Consider the following 15,377-nt stretch of genomic DNA (forward strand, 5'->3'; position numbering starts at 1 on the left):
ATACAATGAAGGTTCCACTTCACAGTCACACCCCAACACCATCAACTCTCCTCAGGACCCAGGCAGGGTGTCAGAGACTGGAAAAGGCTGATCAAATTCCTTGATTTTCTATCTTTTGCCACCAGAGTTGTGTGCAATTTTGACATCTTAAGAATATCTGCTCCGTATTTCTCCTGTGCGCTAAGCAGAGGAAAGGAACCGCAGTTTTGCCCCTTACATTTAAATGTTCTGGGGTGTTACACAGGGTCACTGCACCCTTAGTCCCAACTGCTGCAGCCTGGGAGAGCTGCTGCATCCCAGTGTCACGGGAAGGCACTGCATCACAAACTGGTTGAGGTTGGAAAAATCCTTTAATCTATTTGTGCTCCTCCCCACAGCAGGACCTGCAAGGAAGGACATGCCAGACGATGCCACTGAGGGAGACTTTGGCCAAGGAGTCCTGGCAGAGACAGGGAAAGGTGCAGAGAACAGTCTGGCTGTACTGGAGAGGGATCTGGGACAGCTGGCACAGGTGAGCGTAGCAGGTGAGGGACCCTGTGCCCTCCTGATATCCCAGCCCAGGCCTGAGGCCACCCCCCTTGCTGCATTGGTTCCTCCCCACTGCCCCCCTTGTGGCACCGGGACCCCCCAGTCACTCCAGTAGCTGCACTGGGACATTTCCCATGCAGCCCAGGAGGTGACACCATGGCCAGGGGCACCTCCACTCCCAGTCTGGCTCCAGGAGCCTGCCCAAATCCCCTCCCAGCCCAGGTGTTCCCAATCCCTGGCACTCAGCCCTTGCAGCACATGTTTACATGGCCCCAGCTCTGGCTCCTGTCACTGGCTCTGGGTCTGCTTGGCCAGGGCTGGCCTTGGCAGAGTTTGGGCCTGTTCCCCTTTTGTCCCGCAGGTTCCCAGCTGAGCAGTTCCAGAACAGAGCACCTCTCTGGGATCAACCTTCTCAGCCCTCCATGTGTGTGACAGGCCAGCCTTGGTTCCCAGCCCTGCCTCCCTTGCCACCTGCCCCGACATTGGTTTCCCTGGATGTTGTGGACTGGGGCTTCCTGCCCTCTCTGCTGTCCCTGCAGACAGTGAAGCTGCTCCTGCAGCAGAGCCCCTGAATGGAGCAGAGCCTCTGCTGTCACACCTCCTCCCCCAGTGCCACCCCCTGTCCCCTGCCTGTCTGCAGAACAGACACCTCGAGTCACCCCCCAGCTGTGGCTCCCCTGAACACAAAGGAGACACAGACCAGTCCAAATCAACTCCTTTATTAGCAGAGTGTGAAAAATGCCAGCACCTTGTTTTAAAATTTTAAAAGTTTACCAGTAATAAAAGAGTTATAAAAGTAGTAATAAAAAATTAGAGCAATAAGAATTTGGACAATCAGAGTGCAATAAAGGGCAATAAAAGCAAGGAGTTACAGATGTATGGGTGCATTTTACTCTTTCTGCCAAGCAAAAGCACACATTGCTAACAAAGGATTATTCCTTAAAAGCAGTAGCCTGTTGCATATTCATATATCTCATACGTGATGCAAAAATTCCTTTCAAACAGAGGATGTTTCCTAGGTGTTGTCAACTCCCCCCCTGATCTTGTAAATCAAATGTTTTGGTCCCTCAAAGACGAGAGTTCTTCCCAAGAAGCAGGCAATAATTCTTCTCTTGGGATTTTTGGTGTCTTGTTGTTTCTATCTCCGTGCAAAGAATATCTTGATTCTCTTATCCAGTCCTTGAGCTAGTTAGAAAAGTATCATCCATCACATAGTTCCTATTTTATCTGATGCTATAGCCTAAAAACTATATTTATCACACTACTTAAAAGCGATTAATACAACATAACTTTCCAAGATAACACATATAGTATTCAATTTACAATTTGTGAACAGCCAATCATAAAATATGCATTTTTCACACAAAGCCTGCAGGTGATGAGGCTGAAGCAGCCCTTCAGCAGCTCTCCAGGAGACCTTGGCCCTCCCATTGCCAGCAGGGTTGCAGCACCTGCACAGCAAAAGCCCCCACAGCTCCCTTGGGCAGAGCCAGCTGGTGCCACCTTCTCCAGAGCACCGCTCCAGTGCCACCAGCCTGCCTGGACAGCACCAGCACTGCCCCGAGGGCTGCTGCAGAAGGTGCTGGCAGACAGGATTCTCCACATGGGGCGTTCCAAAGGCTTTTGCTCAGCAGAGAGGCCAAGGGCAAGAGCAGCTCCTGCTGTGGCTGAGGGCTGCAGGGAAGGGCAGCAGCCCCAGTCACCGGAGCAGGAGCGGCTGACCTGGACAGAGACATAGCAACCCTGAGACAGGGAGTCAAAACACTGCCTGAGCCCCGGGGCAGTCATGTCACTGCTTTCCTGAGTCATGTCACTTTTCTCTCCTGCTGGGAGAATGGCCTCAGTTGATCCAGGGGACTGCAATGAGGGATGGAAGGATGATGCCCAGAAGCCAAGCAGCCCAGCTTGCAGCCAGTGTGGAGCTGGCCTCAGGTCCCACAGGCCTTTCTCTGAGCAGGACAGCTCCTTGCAGCATGAAAACTGCCTTGGGGGCACTGTGCCTTCTTGTCTCACAGCAGCTGATCCAAGGGTGCTTTGAGCGCTGCCTCTGCCCTTGCCCTGGCCCTCAGGCTCAGGATGGCCATTAGGCTGATTGGCCCAAGGAGGGTGTTTGGTTTGGCTCTGTGTCAAAGCAGAGGAAAATGTTTATGGCAAACAGGCAAGAGGATTCTGGCTTTCTCATGAAGCAAGGGATTTGCTGTTCAATGGCTGCAGAAACATGCCTTATTTCAACAAATTTGGGAAAAATTGGACACCATTGACTTCACTGGTCTTGAGACCGTAATCATTGTAACTGCATTTTGTGGAGAGCCTGGTACAAAGTTCTCCTAAACTGCAAAGCTGTTGTGGTTCTTCCTTCCCATAGACGTGGCCTAACGCTTCTGCAGCTCTGACAGTGCTTCCTGCTTGGTAATTCTCTGCCACGCCTCAGGGATTTCTCCTTTGCCCTGAAATTTCCCATTGTACAGGGCTTCCAGCTGTGTCCTGAAATGGGATACAAACCACTTCCAGTACGCCTGCATGGATGAATCAGGAAGAATGTTCCAAGTGGAATAAGGAGGTCCAGCATCACGGTATCTCTTGTAGGAGATTGGTTCACTGTCAGCAATTACTAATTTGCAGTCACTTGCAACAAGGCTAGAACAAATGTCAATGACCAGCTGGTCTGTCACGTGCCACATGGTTCCCATCAAAGCTTGTGGGCGATGGAAAACCAGCTGATGGTCTCCATCGTGATTCCACATGGTGTTTGTGCAGCCAGCCCCACAAAAGGGACACTGCTCCCAGCACCCTGAAAAATGCTCCACCAGGATGGTGTGAGGCTGCCTTGGAAACGAGCTCAGGTCAGCACCAGCCAATTCTTTCATGAGCCTTTCCCTCATGTCATTCAAAACTTCTGCCATGGCCCTGCTCAGGAACTCAATGTCTGTGACCTCCTGGTGCTCGATGCCCTTCAGGTCACTTCTGGGCAAGTTGATCACCTCTGACAGTTCCCTGCAAAATTCATCCAGCCAGAGAGAGATTTTGTCCTCCCTGTCTTTTCTGTCTTTGACAATTTGGGTCGATAAAGAAACAGCTGACAGGATGTTTTGATAGAGAAGATTTAGGGAGGAATCTAAAAACATCTCCAGCCTCCTACTCCCATCTAAACAGTGCTTCCTAACTCGTGTCTCAATGTAAGTCTCAAAAAACTGTTTTGGAGATGTAAGGTACAGCTGGAAATACTCAAAATTTTCCTGTTCTGCCAGGTATTTCAGGATGCAAACTTCCAGATTGGCTCTGCTGTCCCTGAAATCCGGAAAATTGCCCTGCATGTCCTCAGCGATGGCTTTAGATGTCCTCTCGTAGACTGCACGGCGAAGAGCTGGTTCAATCTTGTCACAAAGAGATGCAGCAAAAGTTGTGACAGAAGTGGCTCCTTGGCAGGAAATCTGGAAACACTGGAAGAAATCTTCTCTCTTGCTGCTCAGGTACTCAGCTGGGTCATTTGCCTTTCGGAATGCTTCATGCATGGCTTTAAACTTTTCTGCTGCCATTCTGCACAGATACAGAGTCAGATCTATGCTATACTCTCTGGTAAAAGTACATTTTGCTTTGCTGGGGACAGAGTTCACACCTTTCTGTACTTCATTGAGTATTTCATGAATAAAATTTCGACTGTAGTCCTGTTTCTCCTCTTCCTTCGTAGCAATGTTTGCCATCACACATGCTATGATGTTGTCTGTGATGTGCTGAAAGTTGATCACATCAGCATTGGAAATACTCCTGATATCTGGGATAAAGCCTAAATACTTTTTCTTTGTAATGTGTTTCACTGGATCAAAAGAAAATCCTCTGGCTTTGGGAAATGACCTGATCCGTGCATGGATAACCGGCTCCTTAAAGTGCTCTACAAGGACACCTTCCATTTCTGCATCAATATCCACCCATTCAAGAGGACGAGCAGCACGGGACACTTTGGCAATCCACTCGTTCCAGAAAAGAGTAAAGTTGTCCTTCAGTTCTCTCTCACTGAGGCTCTTCCCTTTCAGACTCACAGCCAGCTCCCGAATCCTTCTCAGCAGCTCATCTTCATATTTCAACTTCCTTGCATCCAGTTTCCTCTGCTCCTTCTGTAACTCAATAAGATTCTCACATTTCTTTTTTGTTTCATGGAGAAGAGTCTCTTTTAGTTCTTTCAGCTTCAGCTCTGTGCTGTATTTCCACTGGACCAGTGTCTCACGGTCTTTGTCTTCCCTGAAATACTTTTCCACTTCTTTCTCAATGGCATCACTTGTCTCTTGCACCAGCCCTTCAAGGTGTTCCACATTCTGCAAGTCCCCATTCCGAATTTTGTTGTCCAGTCTCATCTGTACATCTAAGATGTGACTCCTCAGCCTCCAGGTCCACTGACTAAAGGCACTTTCCAGTCTCCTGTAGACAGCAATCTCCAGGGAATTCTTGAAGCTGAAAACAAAGTTTTCATTCAGCAAAGCATTCCAGAGGTCACCAATACGATCCTTCAGGCTCGAGAGCCTCAAAATGCTGCGCTGTGACTGCTTCTTGGCAGACTGGAGGATTTTGCTCTTGAGTTGCTGGACATTCTGGCTGTAGGTGGGGTTGGGTGGTGCCATTGGGGGGCTTCCTTCCCACAGGTGAGAAAAGTAGTGAGTGTGGGTGTTCACATCAAAGCCAATGACATCGCTAAAGGAGGAGACATCACAGAATTCCTGCTGGGCAGCTACTCGGGTCATTTCATCCAGCTTTTCCTGCAAACGCCTTTGTCCTTCCATGTTCTGCTCCTTGGCAGTTGCTTCTCCCATGTTTTGATAGACAAGGAAGCAGCTTGGGGAAAGATTGACTTTCTTCATCCTCAGGAAAGCCTGCACAGCGATCTGGAGAACATCTTGCATTTCTGACGGATTTTCTCCAAAGATATTGATCATAGTCAAGTTGCCAACACCAATGACAAAGGTGGCCAGCTCGTTGTCATGGTTCAGGGAGTGTTTATTGGCCATCTCGATGGCACGAAGTCCCTCTGTGTCAACCACCAGCACAAAATCAAAGCCCAAGTCTTGCTGCAGCTCCTCTGCCACTGGGATGAGCTGCATGAAGGCTCCGCGGGTGCATCTCCCTGCGCTGACGTTGAACTGCAGACCAAACATGGCATTCAGCAGGGTGGACTTGCCCGTGCTCTGGATGCCCAGCACGGAGAGCACAAACACTCGCTTGTCCCCCAGCCTCTCAATTAAGCTGTCAAAGATTGCTCCCACCCAGTGCAAGGGCAGGTAGGAAGCATCCCCATCCATCAGCTCCACAGGATACCCTGAAACCATCAGATCTGCTGCAATTTCTGGCAGTTTTTCAAAATTGTCATTCTGGGAGTTCATTAATTGCAGAGCTTCATAAATCTGCCCTGCCTCTCTCAGAAGGTGCTCCAGGCCGATGGATGAATCATTGATTTCATCAGAGAGGGCATCCAAGCGACTCAGCAACTCATCATTCACCTCAGGGTTTTCCTGGTTTTTCTTTCCTCTCTGAATTTCAGACCATAACATGTGATAGTCTCTCCTCAGTTCTTCAAGGCGTTCACAGGACAGCTCATCCATAAAGACCTTCATCCACTGCAGGAAGTATTTCTTGGTATCTGCTGGCTGGGCCTGGAGAAAGCCAAGGAATGATTTCATGAGTGGGTTGAGAGGGAAAGCTTGCTCAAGTTGCTTTCTTCTTATTGCTTTCTTCACTTGTTCAATTTGGCTGCGATGATGCTCAATGCTCTTGTTCCCCTTCTCCTGCAAGCGAGTGAGTTCTTTGTCCTTTTGGCACCACTGGTACCACAGTTTTCCTTGAAGCGGCAGCAGCTGGGATTTGATCTCTGACAGCTTCTCTTTCTTCAGAAGCTCCACCAGCTCCTTTGCCTTTGCTTTGGCTGTCACACATGCGGGTTGATCTGCATCCACTATGAATCCATGCTGGCGAGCTTTGTCCACACAGGCCTCCAGGCTGAAACATGGATTAGGCTCTTCTAGGAGATCCCTGATAATTTTAGTCAGCTGCTCCATCAGTTCTGCTTCATTTCTGTTCTTGATCCCTATTTTTATGTTTTTGCTGGCTTGTCCAGCTGTAACGTTCTCATTTTCTGTGAGAAGGCAAACCAAAGGCCTTTGTGACTGCCACAGCCCCTTCAGAAGATTTTTTCCGCTGTTGTCCATGTGCTCCAACTCACATACAAGAGCCACGTTGACAGCAGATATCTCCTGCAGGAACTGCAGCTGTGCTCCGTGATCCCTGGCGTCTCCATGCAGGTTACAGAAAGCCACGCAGCGCTCAAAGGTGTCATCGGGACTTCCACGGGGGCAGTACCAGGTGATCTCCACCAGCCCTTCCATCAGCAAACGCTCTCTGGTGCTGCCTCTGCAGTGGCGGTGGAAGAAAGTGTCGTGTTTGCGTTTGCTCAGCAGAGCGTTCAGGAGCTGGGACTTGGAAGAGGAAGCCAAGCTGCCAATGCGGATGAAGGACACGATGGGTGTCTGTGCCTGAAAGATGAGTTTGTTGCTGTAACTCTTTGTTTGGGCCTCCTTTCCTGACTTGTCCACCTCTTCCCAGCTCCTTTGGATTTGGCTGAGGGTGTAGAGCGGGAACTCGATGCGTGAAGTGCTTGGGTTGGGCACCAGCAGAGGCAGCGCCAGTTGGCAGAATGCCAGCTTGGTTGCAAGGGTCTGTCTCAGGAAGTCATCAGCACAATGGAAAATGGCCATCTGCAGGTCCATGGGGTGCACATGGCTGTCCCTGCTTGCACGTTCAGGGGTGGCTTCCTCCAAATCATCAAAAAACTGTTCAATGGAGTCTGAGTGTTGGTGCTTTTTTGCTCTGGTTTGTGTCAGGTTTTCAAATTTTGGGTTGCTGTCATCCCAGCAAGTCAGGTACCTCACCTGGTTATCCACGGTTAACAGACTTTGCAACAAGTATAATGGCAGTTCTGCGTCTGGGCTTGGCTGGCCGTCTTGCAGAAATGTCTTGCAGATGGTGTGGAAATCTCCCATCCCCATTTTCCTTGGATAGTGACTTTCCAGTCCAAGGCACTTGAGCAACTGTAGGAGCTCCTGATTTGCAGTGGCTTCATTTTCTTTGGCTTGGTTGCTCTCTGACTTGGATTGGGACTGACCGGGGGCCTCAGGTGTTGCAAAAGTGTCTTCCAGGTCTCTGAGTATGTTCTGCATCCTCTGTTCATCACATTTGTCATCCAAGCACCCACTGATCAAGGAATGCAAGTCCCGTTCCAGCCTCTCACAATCTGGGCCAGCACTGAGCTTTTGGAGGAGATTCTCAGCCCATTCCTGGAGAGACTGGAGTAAGGAATAAATGGCCAGGCTGCTGGTCAGGGTGGCTTTTTTTTTTGCTTCATGAACGGCAGAAGCAGAGCTTCCTGGTGCGTCAGTGACAGCAGGAATGTGCTCCTTAATTTGCTGCAGTGTTTTGATGAACTCTTCAAGGTGAGTGACTATGGGAGGTTTGGGAAGTGGGTGCTCAGTGTGGAAGATTGATTCCACATTGATGTAGGACACTTTGTCTGTGTGTTTAAGGAGTTTCTGTAGTGCCTTTTTCTCCCATGGGTGCCGTACTTCGCACTCCAGTTTGAGGTAGTCCTCATATTCCAGATGTTGCAGGGCTTCTCTGCACTTGATTCCCAGGATCTGTGAAGCTTTGGGAAGCCAGTATCCAGCATCCAGTCCTTCCTTCTCAAATTCTTTAGCCAGGAGCTGGGCCTTTGCATCCCACTCTTTTGTGTCCCCCTGAGAAGCCATGGCTGTGGAGGGAGAACAGAGAATTTCCCTAAGGTGTTGTCGGAGGCGCCAGGCTCCTGGCAGAGACTCAGCCTGGGGATTGCTCCCACCCAGCTGCTTGAGCCAGGCCTGGGATGGCACAAGAGCCGGGGTCTCCTTCCCAGCACCCTGGATGTGCCTGTTGCTTTCCTGTTTGCAGGATCAACCCTGAAGCTGAGTGTGTGCCCTAGAGACAGCGCAGACACACAAAGACACAAATACAGACACAGAGACACAGAGAGACACACAGACACAGACTGACACACACAGAGACACACACGAGACTCACTCAGTCACACAACCTGCCCTGGACAAGGTGCATCACCCACATCCTCCCAGCAGAACTCCTCAATCCACAAGTGCAGACAGCTGGGGCCATTCCTGGCTCCCTGGAGCACTGGCACAGCCCCTCTGCCCCTCCAACAGCCCTGCCTGCATCCTGCAGCCTCTGCCCAGCCTATAGATGCCCTGCTTGCTGCCTGGCCCAGCCTGCTGCTCCCAGCACCCGGAGGCAGCACTCACACACTCCCCCCATGGGCACCCCACACTCCCCAGACACACTCCCCCCACGCCCGGCATGGCCCCAGGGGCTCTGAGCTGTGCTCCTGCTCCAGCTGCCAGCGCAGCCCCTCCCTCGCCCCTCTCTGGCCTCTTCCCAGGAGCTGCTTCCTGGCACACTCAGGGGCCCAGCCCAGTGCAGGAGGAAAATCCACCTTGTCCCTGCCCACAGCTGTGCCTGGGACATCCTGGTGGCCCTTCAGGAGTGACTGGAGATGCTGGGAGCCAACTCAGAGAGGTGCCCTCTGTCATCTGTTTCTCCTTAGCACAGAGGGTCTCGTCAGACAGGTGCCCTTTGGTGGCTGTCTTGGCTTCAGCACTGTTGTAGTGTGCTTTTTAGTTTTATTAATATGCTTGTTGTTTAATTTGTATTTTCGTTATGCTGTCCTTTTCCTGCTTTTAGAGTGGCACAGGTTGCCCATTTTGTATTTCAAGTTTTTAAAACTAGACTTGCTCCTTTCTTGTTATTTAGTTTATTTAAGTGATTGGTGTTTGTCTATTATCTAGCTATTCTCTGCCAAGTTTTAAACTCCTCTTTTCCATCCCCTTTCCCCAGGACTTTCTTTACTCCTCCTTCCATGAAATGCCAGTTTCTCCCCAACCTGCCTTTCACCTAGAAACTTTCCTGCCAGTTTTGTTTCTTCCAAACCCCATTAGTTCACTAAGGATGTTTTCCTCCCTTGAAATTCTTCATTGGTTTATCCGTTGTATTCCCCACCTTGTATTTCTCCTGATTACTTAAAGATTGTATCCTCCCCTGAGACCTCCCCTCGTTCATAAGCTGTTGTCTGCCCTGAGTTTGGGGTCCTGGGACCTTGGGGAGGGGGAGTTTTGCCATCTAATAAAGTTACCCTGAGTTCTACCCCAGGACCCATTCTGTTGCCCTTTTGTTTCCACACTGCACCTCCACGGGTAGCTGGGATTCTGTTGGGCCGAGAGAGGGGGACTGTCACCCCTGCCCCGTCACCATCTAGCTGGGATGTGCAACAAGCCACCACAGAGCCACCAAGTTCAAAATCTCTGGTGACAGGAGGAAAAGTGCCTGCAAACCTTCTACTGGGCAACTGCCTTTAAACCTCTGGGGTTTTGACTCTGTCACACAACTGGGAGAATTGCCCTAGTCTCACTTCATTTGGATACAGGAGAGATTTATTCCTTGCAAAAAATCCTTCTGAGCATTCAGCTTCCATCTCACCAAGGCCACAACCCTGTCACCAGCACAGGAATTGATCCCAGGGGCTTGGCCTGGGCTCCTGTGCCCTCCCAGAGCCTTCAGGGGCAGCTTTCCCTTGGGAATCCCTGCAGATTTGGGCAATGTGTGCAAGGGCTGTGGGCTCTGATTCCCCTCACCCACCTCACAGCAGATGCTCCCGTTGCTCCCAGCCTTGGCTTCCCAGCAGACCAGGGTCAGGGACACAGCACAGCAGCAGTGGCAGGCCTGGGGTAGACAGCAGGATGTGGAGAAGATGGGAACCCCTCAAGAACTGAGGAGGAAGAGCAGCAGGAAGGAAAGTCTCAAAATCCTAAGGGAGAATTGTTGCAGTGTGATGCCATAGCTCGTCTCAGTTATCCTGGTCCTTCCCCAGGTGCCAATCACCTCTCCTTTCCCCACACCCTGACCCCTGCTGAGCGCTGTCTGTCAGTCCTGGCATTCCAGCAGGGAGTGACTGGCAGAGTTCAAAAGATGCCTTCCACCCGTGGGGGCCATTGGCCCATCCAGGTGTCCATTTCACCTGAGACCTGCCCACCCTGTGCCTGGTTGGTGGGATCCCTACCCCTTCCCTCCCCCTCTACCTGGGGTTAAAAGGAACAGCAACCATGCAGTCAGGGGTTCTGTTAGAGCTGTTGCTAGATTCAGGGGCCATACAGCCCAGAATAAAATCTCTGGATTGAAAGCCTCTATCAGAACCAACTCCTTCCTTCACCACCGCCTTAAGGCTTCTCCATCAGCAAGAACCTGAAGAGCGGACCCTCTGCCAGAGGAAAACTCCATCCTGCTGCTACCTGGGGCTCTGGCATGCCTGGACTTGTCCTCATGTGCTCTGCTACAACATCCAGCTAGCCAATAGTGTCTCTGGGGTGAAACACCTCAGTTGCTGCTATTTGGTTTAGACGCAGGGCCAGGTAAGCAGAGGCACATCCCATCAGTAATATTGGTAAATATTCCAATAGAGAAGAGCAGACCGCCAGGAGAAGGAAACCCATGAGCATGGCATATTCATTCCAGGGAGCACTGGAGGTCAACTCTTCTACTCCACTGGGGATTGCCTAGGCAGCAAAGACTCCTCAGGGCTCTTCTGGGGAAGTGAGCAGAGCAAGGTTTCACCTGGGACCCACATCCATGTTCCCCCACCAGAAGGAAGCTGCACATGCTGAAGAGGTGGGACAGAGCAAAGCCCATGAAGGTCAGCAAGGCCCAGTGCAGGTGCTGTCCCTGGGTCAGGGCAATTCCAGGCACAGGCACAAGCTGGGAAGAGAATGGATTGAGAGCAGCCCTGAGGAGAAGGACTCGGGGCTGCTGATGGGTGAGAGGCTGTCCAGGGAGCATCTGTGCTCTCGGGGCAGCAGCCAAGGTGAGGAGGGAGCAGAGCCAGGGGAACAGCACTGACAATGGGGCGGCAGGGTCCTGTCCCACCCCTGCCCACATCACGCAGCCGCTGCTGGGGGGAAGCTCGGGGCCCTGGAGAGCAGGGAGAAGCAGCGCTGGGCTTGGATCCCAGCAGGCACTGAGTACATGTCGTCGTCGTTCCCCCCCCCCCCCCCCAGCAGCTCGGGTGTTCCCACCAGCAGGATGGGGACAGGAGGGGGAAAGCAAAAACAGGAAAAGCTGCTTCCTCGAGATAAGGGCAGTTCAGCAGCAGAGGAAAGCTGGGTGTGCGGGCAAAGCACAGGAGGGATTTCAGACACCAATGGTTTTCTTTGGGCACATGTCCAGCTGCTCCCTGGGCAGCAGAGCCTCAGTACAGAGCGGCTGCTCAGGAAGGGAACGGTTGGCTCAGGGTCACTGCTGGAACTTGTCCACTCGGGCCACTTTTCACAGTCCCAAATTCTCTCCCACTAGAGTGATGCCAGGGCTGGTTCAGTCTCAGGAGCCAGAGGCTGTCCTGGACATCATTAACTCCAGCCCAGCCACACCCTGAGCCTGCCTCCAGGCACCCTTGGCAGTCCCTGCAAGGCTTCCCAGTGCTGCAGGAATAGGGGAAAAACCCCATGCGACTGTGTCAGTGCCCGCAGAGAGGCACGGAGCACATTCAGGGCATAAGTCGGGACCGAATTCCTCCTTGGAAGCAAAGGAGGGAAGCAGCAAGGCTGGCAGCAGGACCTGCCATGGGAATGCCTGCACCCCGTTTGACAGGAACAGCCCCCCGAGAGTGTTTTAAGCAGCCCTGCCCCAGGGAAAGGGGCTCTGGGAACACTGCTGCCTTTATGGGGCTGTCCCACAGACCCGAGCACTCTGGGTGGTGATGCTTAGACTGTAAGAGAGGAGAATCCCACCCTCCCTGCACGGGCAGGAGAAGGAATGATCCCCCCCGGCTCCTGCCTGCAGGGGAGCGCAGCCATCCGGCCCCACCGCGGGGCTGGGGGTGTCCGGGCCGGGCAGGGTCGGCCCCGCCTGCGGGGAGCGTTTCCCGGCCGGGCACGGGCTGGCGGCAGGGAAGGGGCTCCGCTCGGCATCTGTGCCCGGCCAGCCCCGCTGCCAGCTCTCGGGCCAGCCTTTGCGCCTCCGCAGACTTCACCTGTGCCCCTCCATCCCCCGCATCCCTCCTCCTTCCCCCGCCGCTCCGCTCCGGCCGCTCTGACCCCGGCACCCTCCCAGCTCAGCCCCCGCAGCGCACACGGCTCCCCCGAGCTCCCCCAAAGCGGTGCCAGCAAAGGCGGCTTCCTGCAGCCCACGCTCGGAGCACACAGCGCCCGCCCGCTGCCCTCAGCCCCCTCTTCTCCTGCCCTGCCATCTCCCCAGCCCTGGCAAAACACCGGGAACAGGAGGCAGGGGAGCGACAAGATCCCGCTCCCGGCTGCTCCCGGCTCCCAGCCCCGCTGCTCCTCCCCATCCTCCCCATCCCCATCCCCATCCTCTATCCCCATTCTCCCTCCCCTACCTTCTCCCTCCGGGCCCCGCAGCTCCCGGGCTGGGAGAAGTCCCGCACAGCCCAAACAGCTCCGGCTCTTTTAGAGAGAGCTGCTTCTGCTGTTGTGCAGGCAGTGGGGGAGCAGCTGCTGCTTTCCTGTAAATCCCGATTTTCCTGCTGCAGTGTGAAAGTGAAACTGCTGCTGGTTTCACGTGTGTTTGGCCGTGATAACGTTTTTTGTGAGTGGTGGACTTGAGGAGGTTGGAGGTCTTTTCCTGCCTTGATGATTCTATGATTCCATGGAAGGCAGCAGGAGCTGGGCAGAGCCTGGGGCTCCTGGCTGGAAACCACCCACCCTGCTCCCCTTAGCCTGGATGATGGAATCCCAGAACTGGACATCCTCTGCCAAGGCCTGTCCACCCTTACAGGGAGGAATTCCTAATGCCCAATATCCCATCCGGGAACCCCTCCAGGTACTGGAAGGGGCTCTGAGCTCTCCCTGGAGCCTTCTCCTCTCCAGGTGAACACCCCAAGCTCTGATGAGAGGAGGGATGGGGGAAGATGCTTATTGGTGTCATCAGATCTGTGCTCTGAACAGCTCAGGGACACCAGAGACAACCTCCAAAACCATCAGCCCCGGACTTGTGCAGGAATTCTTCCCTGGGAGACTTTGTGACGAGCTGGGATGGAATTCCTGCAGAAGTAGTGGCTGCCCCTTTCCAAGACAGGGACACCTCCCACTGTCCCAGCTTGCTCCAGGCAACCTAGCCTTCCTTGGGCACCTCTCCAGCAGAGGAAGCAAAGGAGGAACAGAGCCTGACTGCAGCTTTCTTGGCAGGGACACCCCACACCTGACAGTAACAGAGCGCTGGGGTTTGGCACAGGACATTCAACACCCAACCACAGCAGGGGACCTGGATTGCTTTTCCCTTGGCACGTGGACACACCAATCCTGAGTGTGAGGCCTCAAAACAAGCACTGGAGTTTGGATATGGAGACCTCCAGCCTGCCAGGGCCAGCCATCACCTGGCCCAGGCTGACAAGTCACAAGTGCTGGAGCAGACACAGCTGGCATTTGTGTGGCCTCAGGGGAAGCCTCAGGAGCTGCCAGGCAGGGCTGGGACACATCACCCACAGAGCATGGATTTGGTCCCTCTGGTCCACGTTTAGCTGAGCCTGTCTCCAGAGGGATATTTCCTCCAGCCAAAGAATTCCCTGCTGCAGGAGTGTTACAGGCACAGAATCCCAGGATCAATGAGGCTGGAAAAGACCTCCCAGACCCTGGAGTCCAGTCTGTGACTGATGCCTGTCTAGTCCCCAGCCCAGAGCTCTGAGTGCCATGTCCAGCCCTTCCCTGAACACCTCCAGGGATGGGCACTCCAAACCTCCCTGGGCAGTCTCTGCCAAGGCCTGAGCACCCTTTCCAGGAATAAATTCCTTCTGATGTCCAACCTGAGCCTGCCCAGGCTTGTGGCCATTTCCCCTTGTCCTGTCCCTGTTTCCTGGGAGCAGAGCCCGACCCCCCCCCCCGGCTGTCCCCTCCTGTCAGGGAGTTGTGCAGAGCCCCAGGGTCCCCCCTGAGTCTTCTTTCCTCCAGGCTGAGCCCCTTTCCAGCTCCCTCAGCCCCTCCTGGGGCTCCATTCCCTTCCCAGCTCCATTCCCTTCCCTGGACACGCTCCAGCCCCTGCAGGTCTCTCTTGCTGTCAGGAGGGGCCCAGAGCTGCCCCCAGCACTGGAGGTGCCCCAGCAGTGCCAGCACAGGGGACAGGCACTGCCCTGGCCCTGCTGCCACCCCAGAGCTGGCACAGCCCAGTGGCCATTGGCCTCTGGCACACTTGGGCTTGTGTCCAGCTACTGCACAACACCCCCAGGAAATCTTCTCCAGCACCATTAAACCATGACACCCTCTCTGCCAGCACTGCACCTTGTGCTGCACGGCTTCCTCAGACTCAGGAGCTCCTCAGTATCCCTTCAGGTGCCCCAGAGAACCATTCCCTCTCTGCCCCTGCCAGCCTGGGACAGCAGGAGCACACTCCTGCCTCGCCCCCAGCCAGTAGGAACGTGCACACTGCAAACTGAAGCCATCTGCACTCCTGACTCCATGGCAGGAGTGACCCAGCCAGGGCTGGAGAAGGCTGGGGATCATCCTGCATCAAGCTCCTCTGCTCCTGCTCTGTCAGCCCCAGGGACACCAGCTCCTCTCCAAGGACAGGCTCCTTCCCATGTTGGGGACACTCTGCCTCCTCCACATCCCCCCACATCCACTGTCTCTTCAAGTCAATGGTGTGTGGCCAGAGAGCTTCTGCCAGGCACAGCTCACAGGCTGAGGCACAGCCAGCAACTGGCACAGAGTGCCTAGAGAAGCTGTGGCTGCCCCTGGCTGCCCCTGGATCCCCCTGGAAGTGTTCCAGTCGAGGGT

General features: G+C 53.7%; 2 protein-coding genes and 1 pseudogene across 2 annotated transcripts in view; all 3 read right to left on the reverse strand.

Moving 5' to 3' along the window:
* LOC119699070 overlaps positions 1-13,384 on the reverse strand; it is a 75,614-nt pseudogene extending 62,230 nt beyond the window's left edge.
* The window catches only part of LOC119699072 (interferon-induced very large GTPase 1-like), a 179,779-nt gene that overhangs the window by 123,754 nt on the left and 40,648 nt on the right, over positions 1-15,377 (reverse strand). The window lies entirely within an intron of this gene.
* Positions 2,901-8,312, reverse strand: LOC119698527 (interferon-induced very large GTPase 1-like). The gene has a single exon (XM_038130497.1). It carries the CDS (start codon positions 8,310-8,312, stop codon positions 2,901-2,903), a length of 5,412 nt encoding a protein of 1,803 aa, XP_037986425.1.

Source organism: Motacilla alba, chromosome 3, assembly GCF_015832195.1.
Source record: "Motacilla alba alba isolate MOTALB_02 chromosome 3, Motacilla_alba_V1.0_pri, whole genome shotgun sequence".
Classification (NCBI taxonomy): domain Eukaryota; kingdom Metazoa; phylum Chordata; class Aves; order Passeriformes; family Motacillidae; genus Motacilla; species Motacilla alba.

Excerpts from the sequence above, each read along its gene's own strand:
- LOC119698527 (XM_038130497.1), bottom strand. The coding sequence starts at position 8,312 with ATGGCTTCTCAGGGGGACACAAAAGAGTGGGATGCAAAGGCCCAGCTC.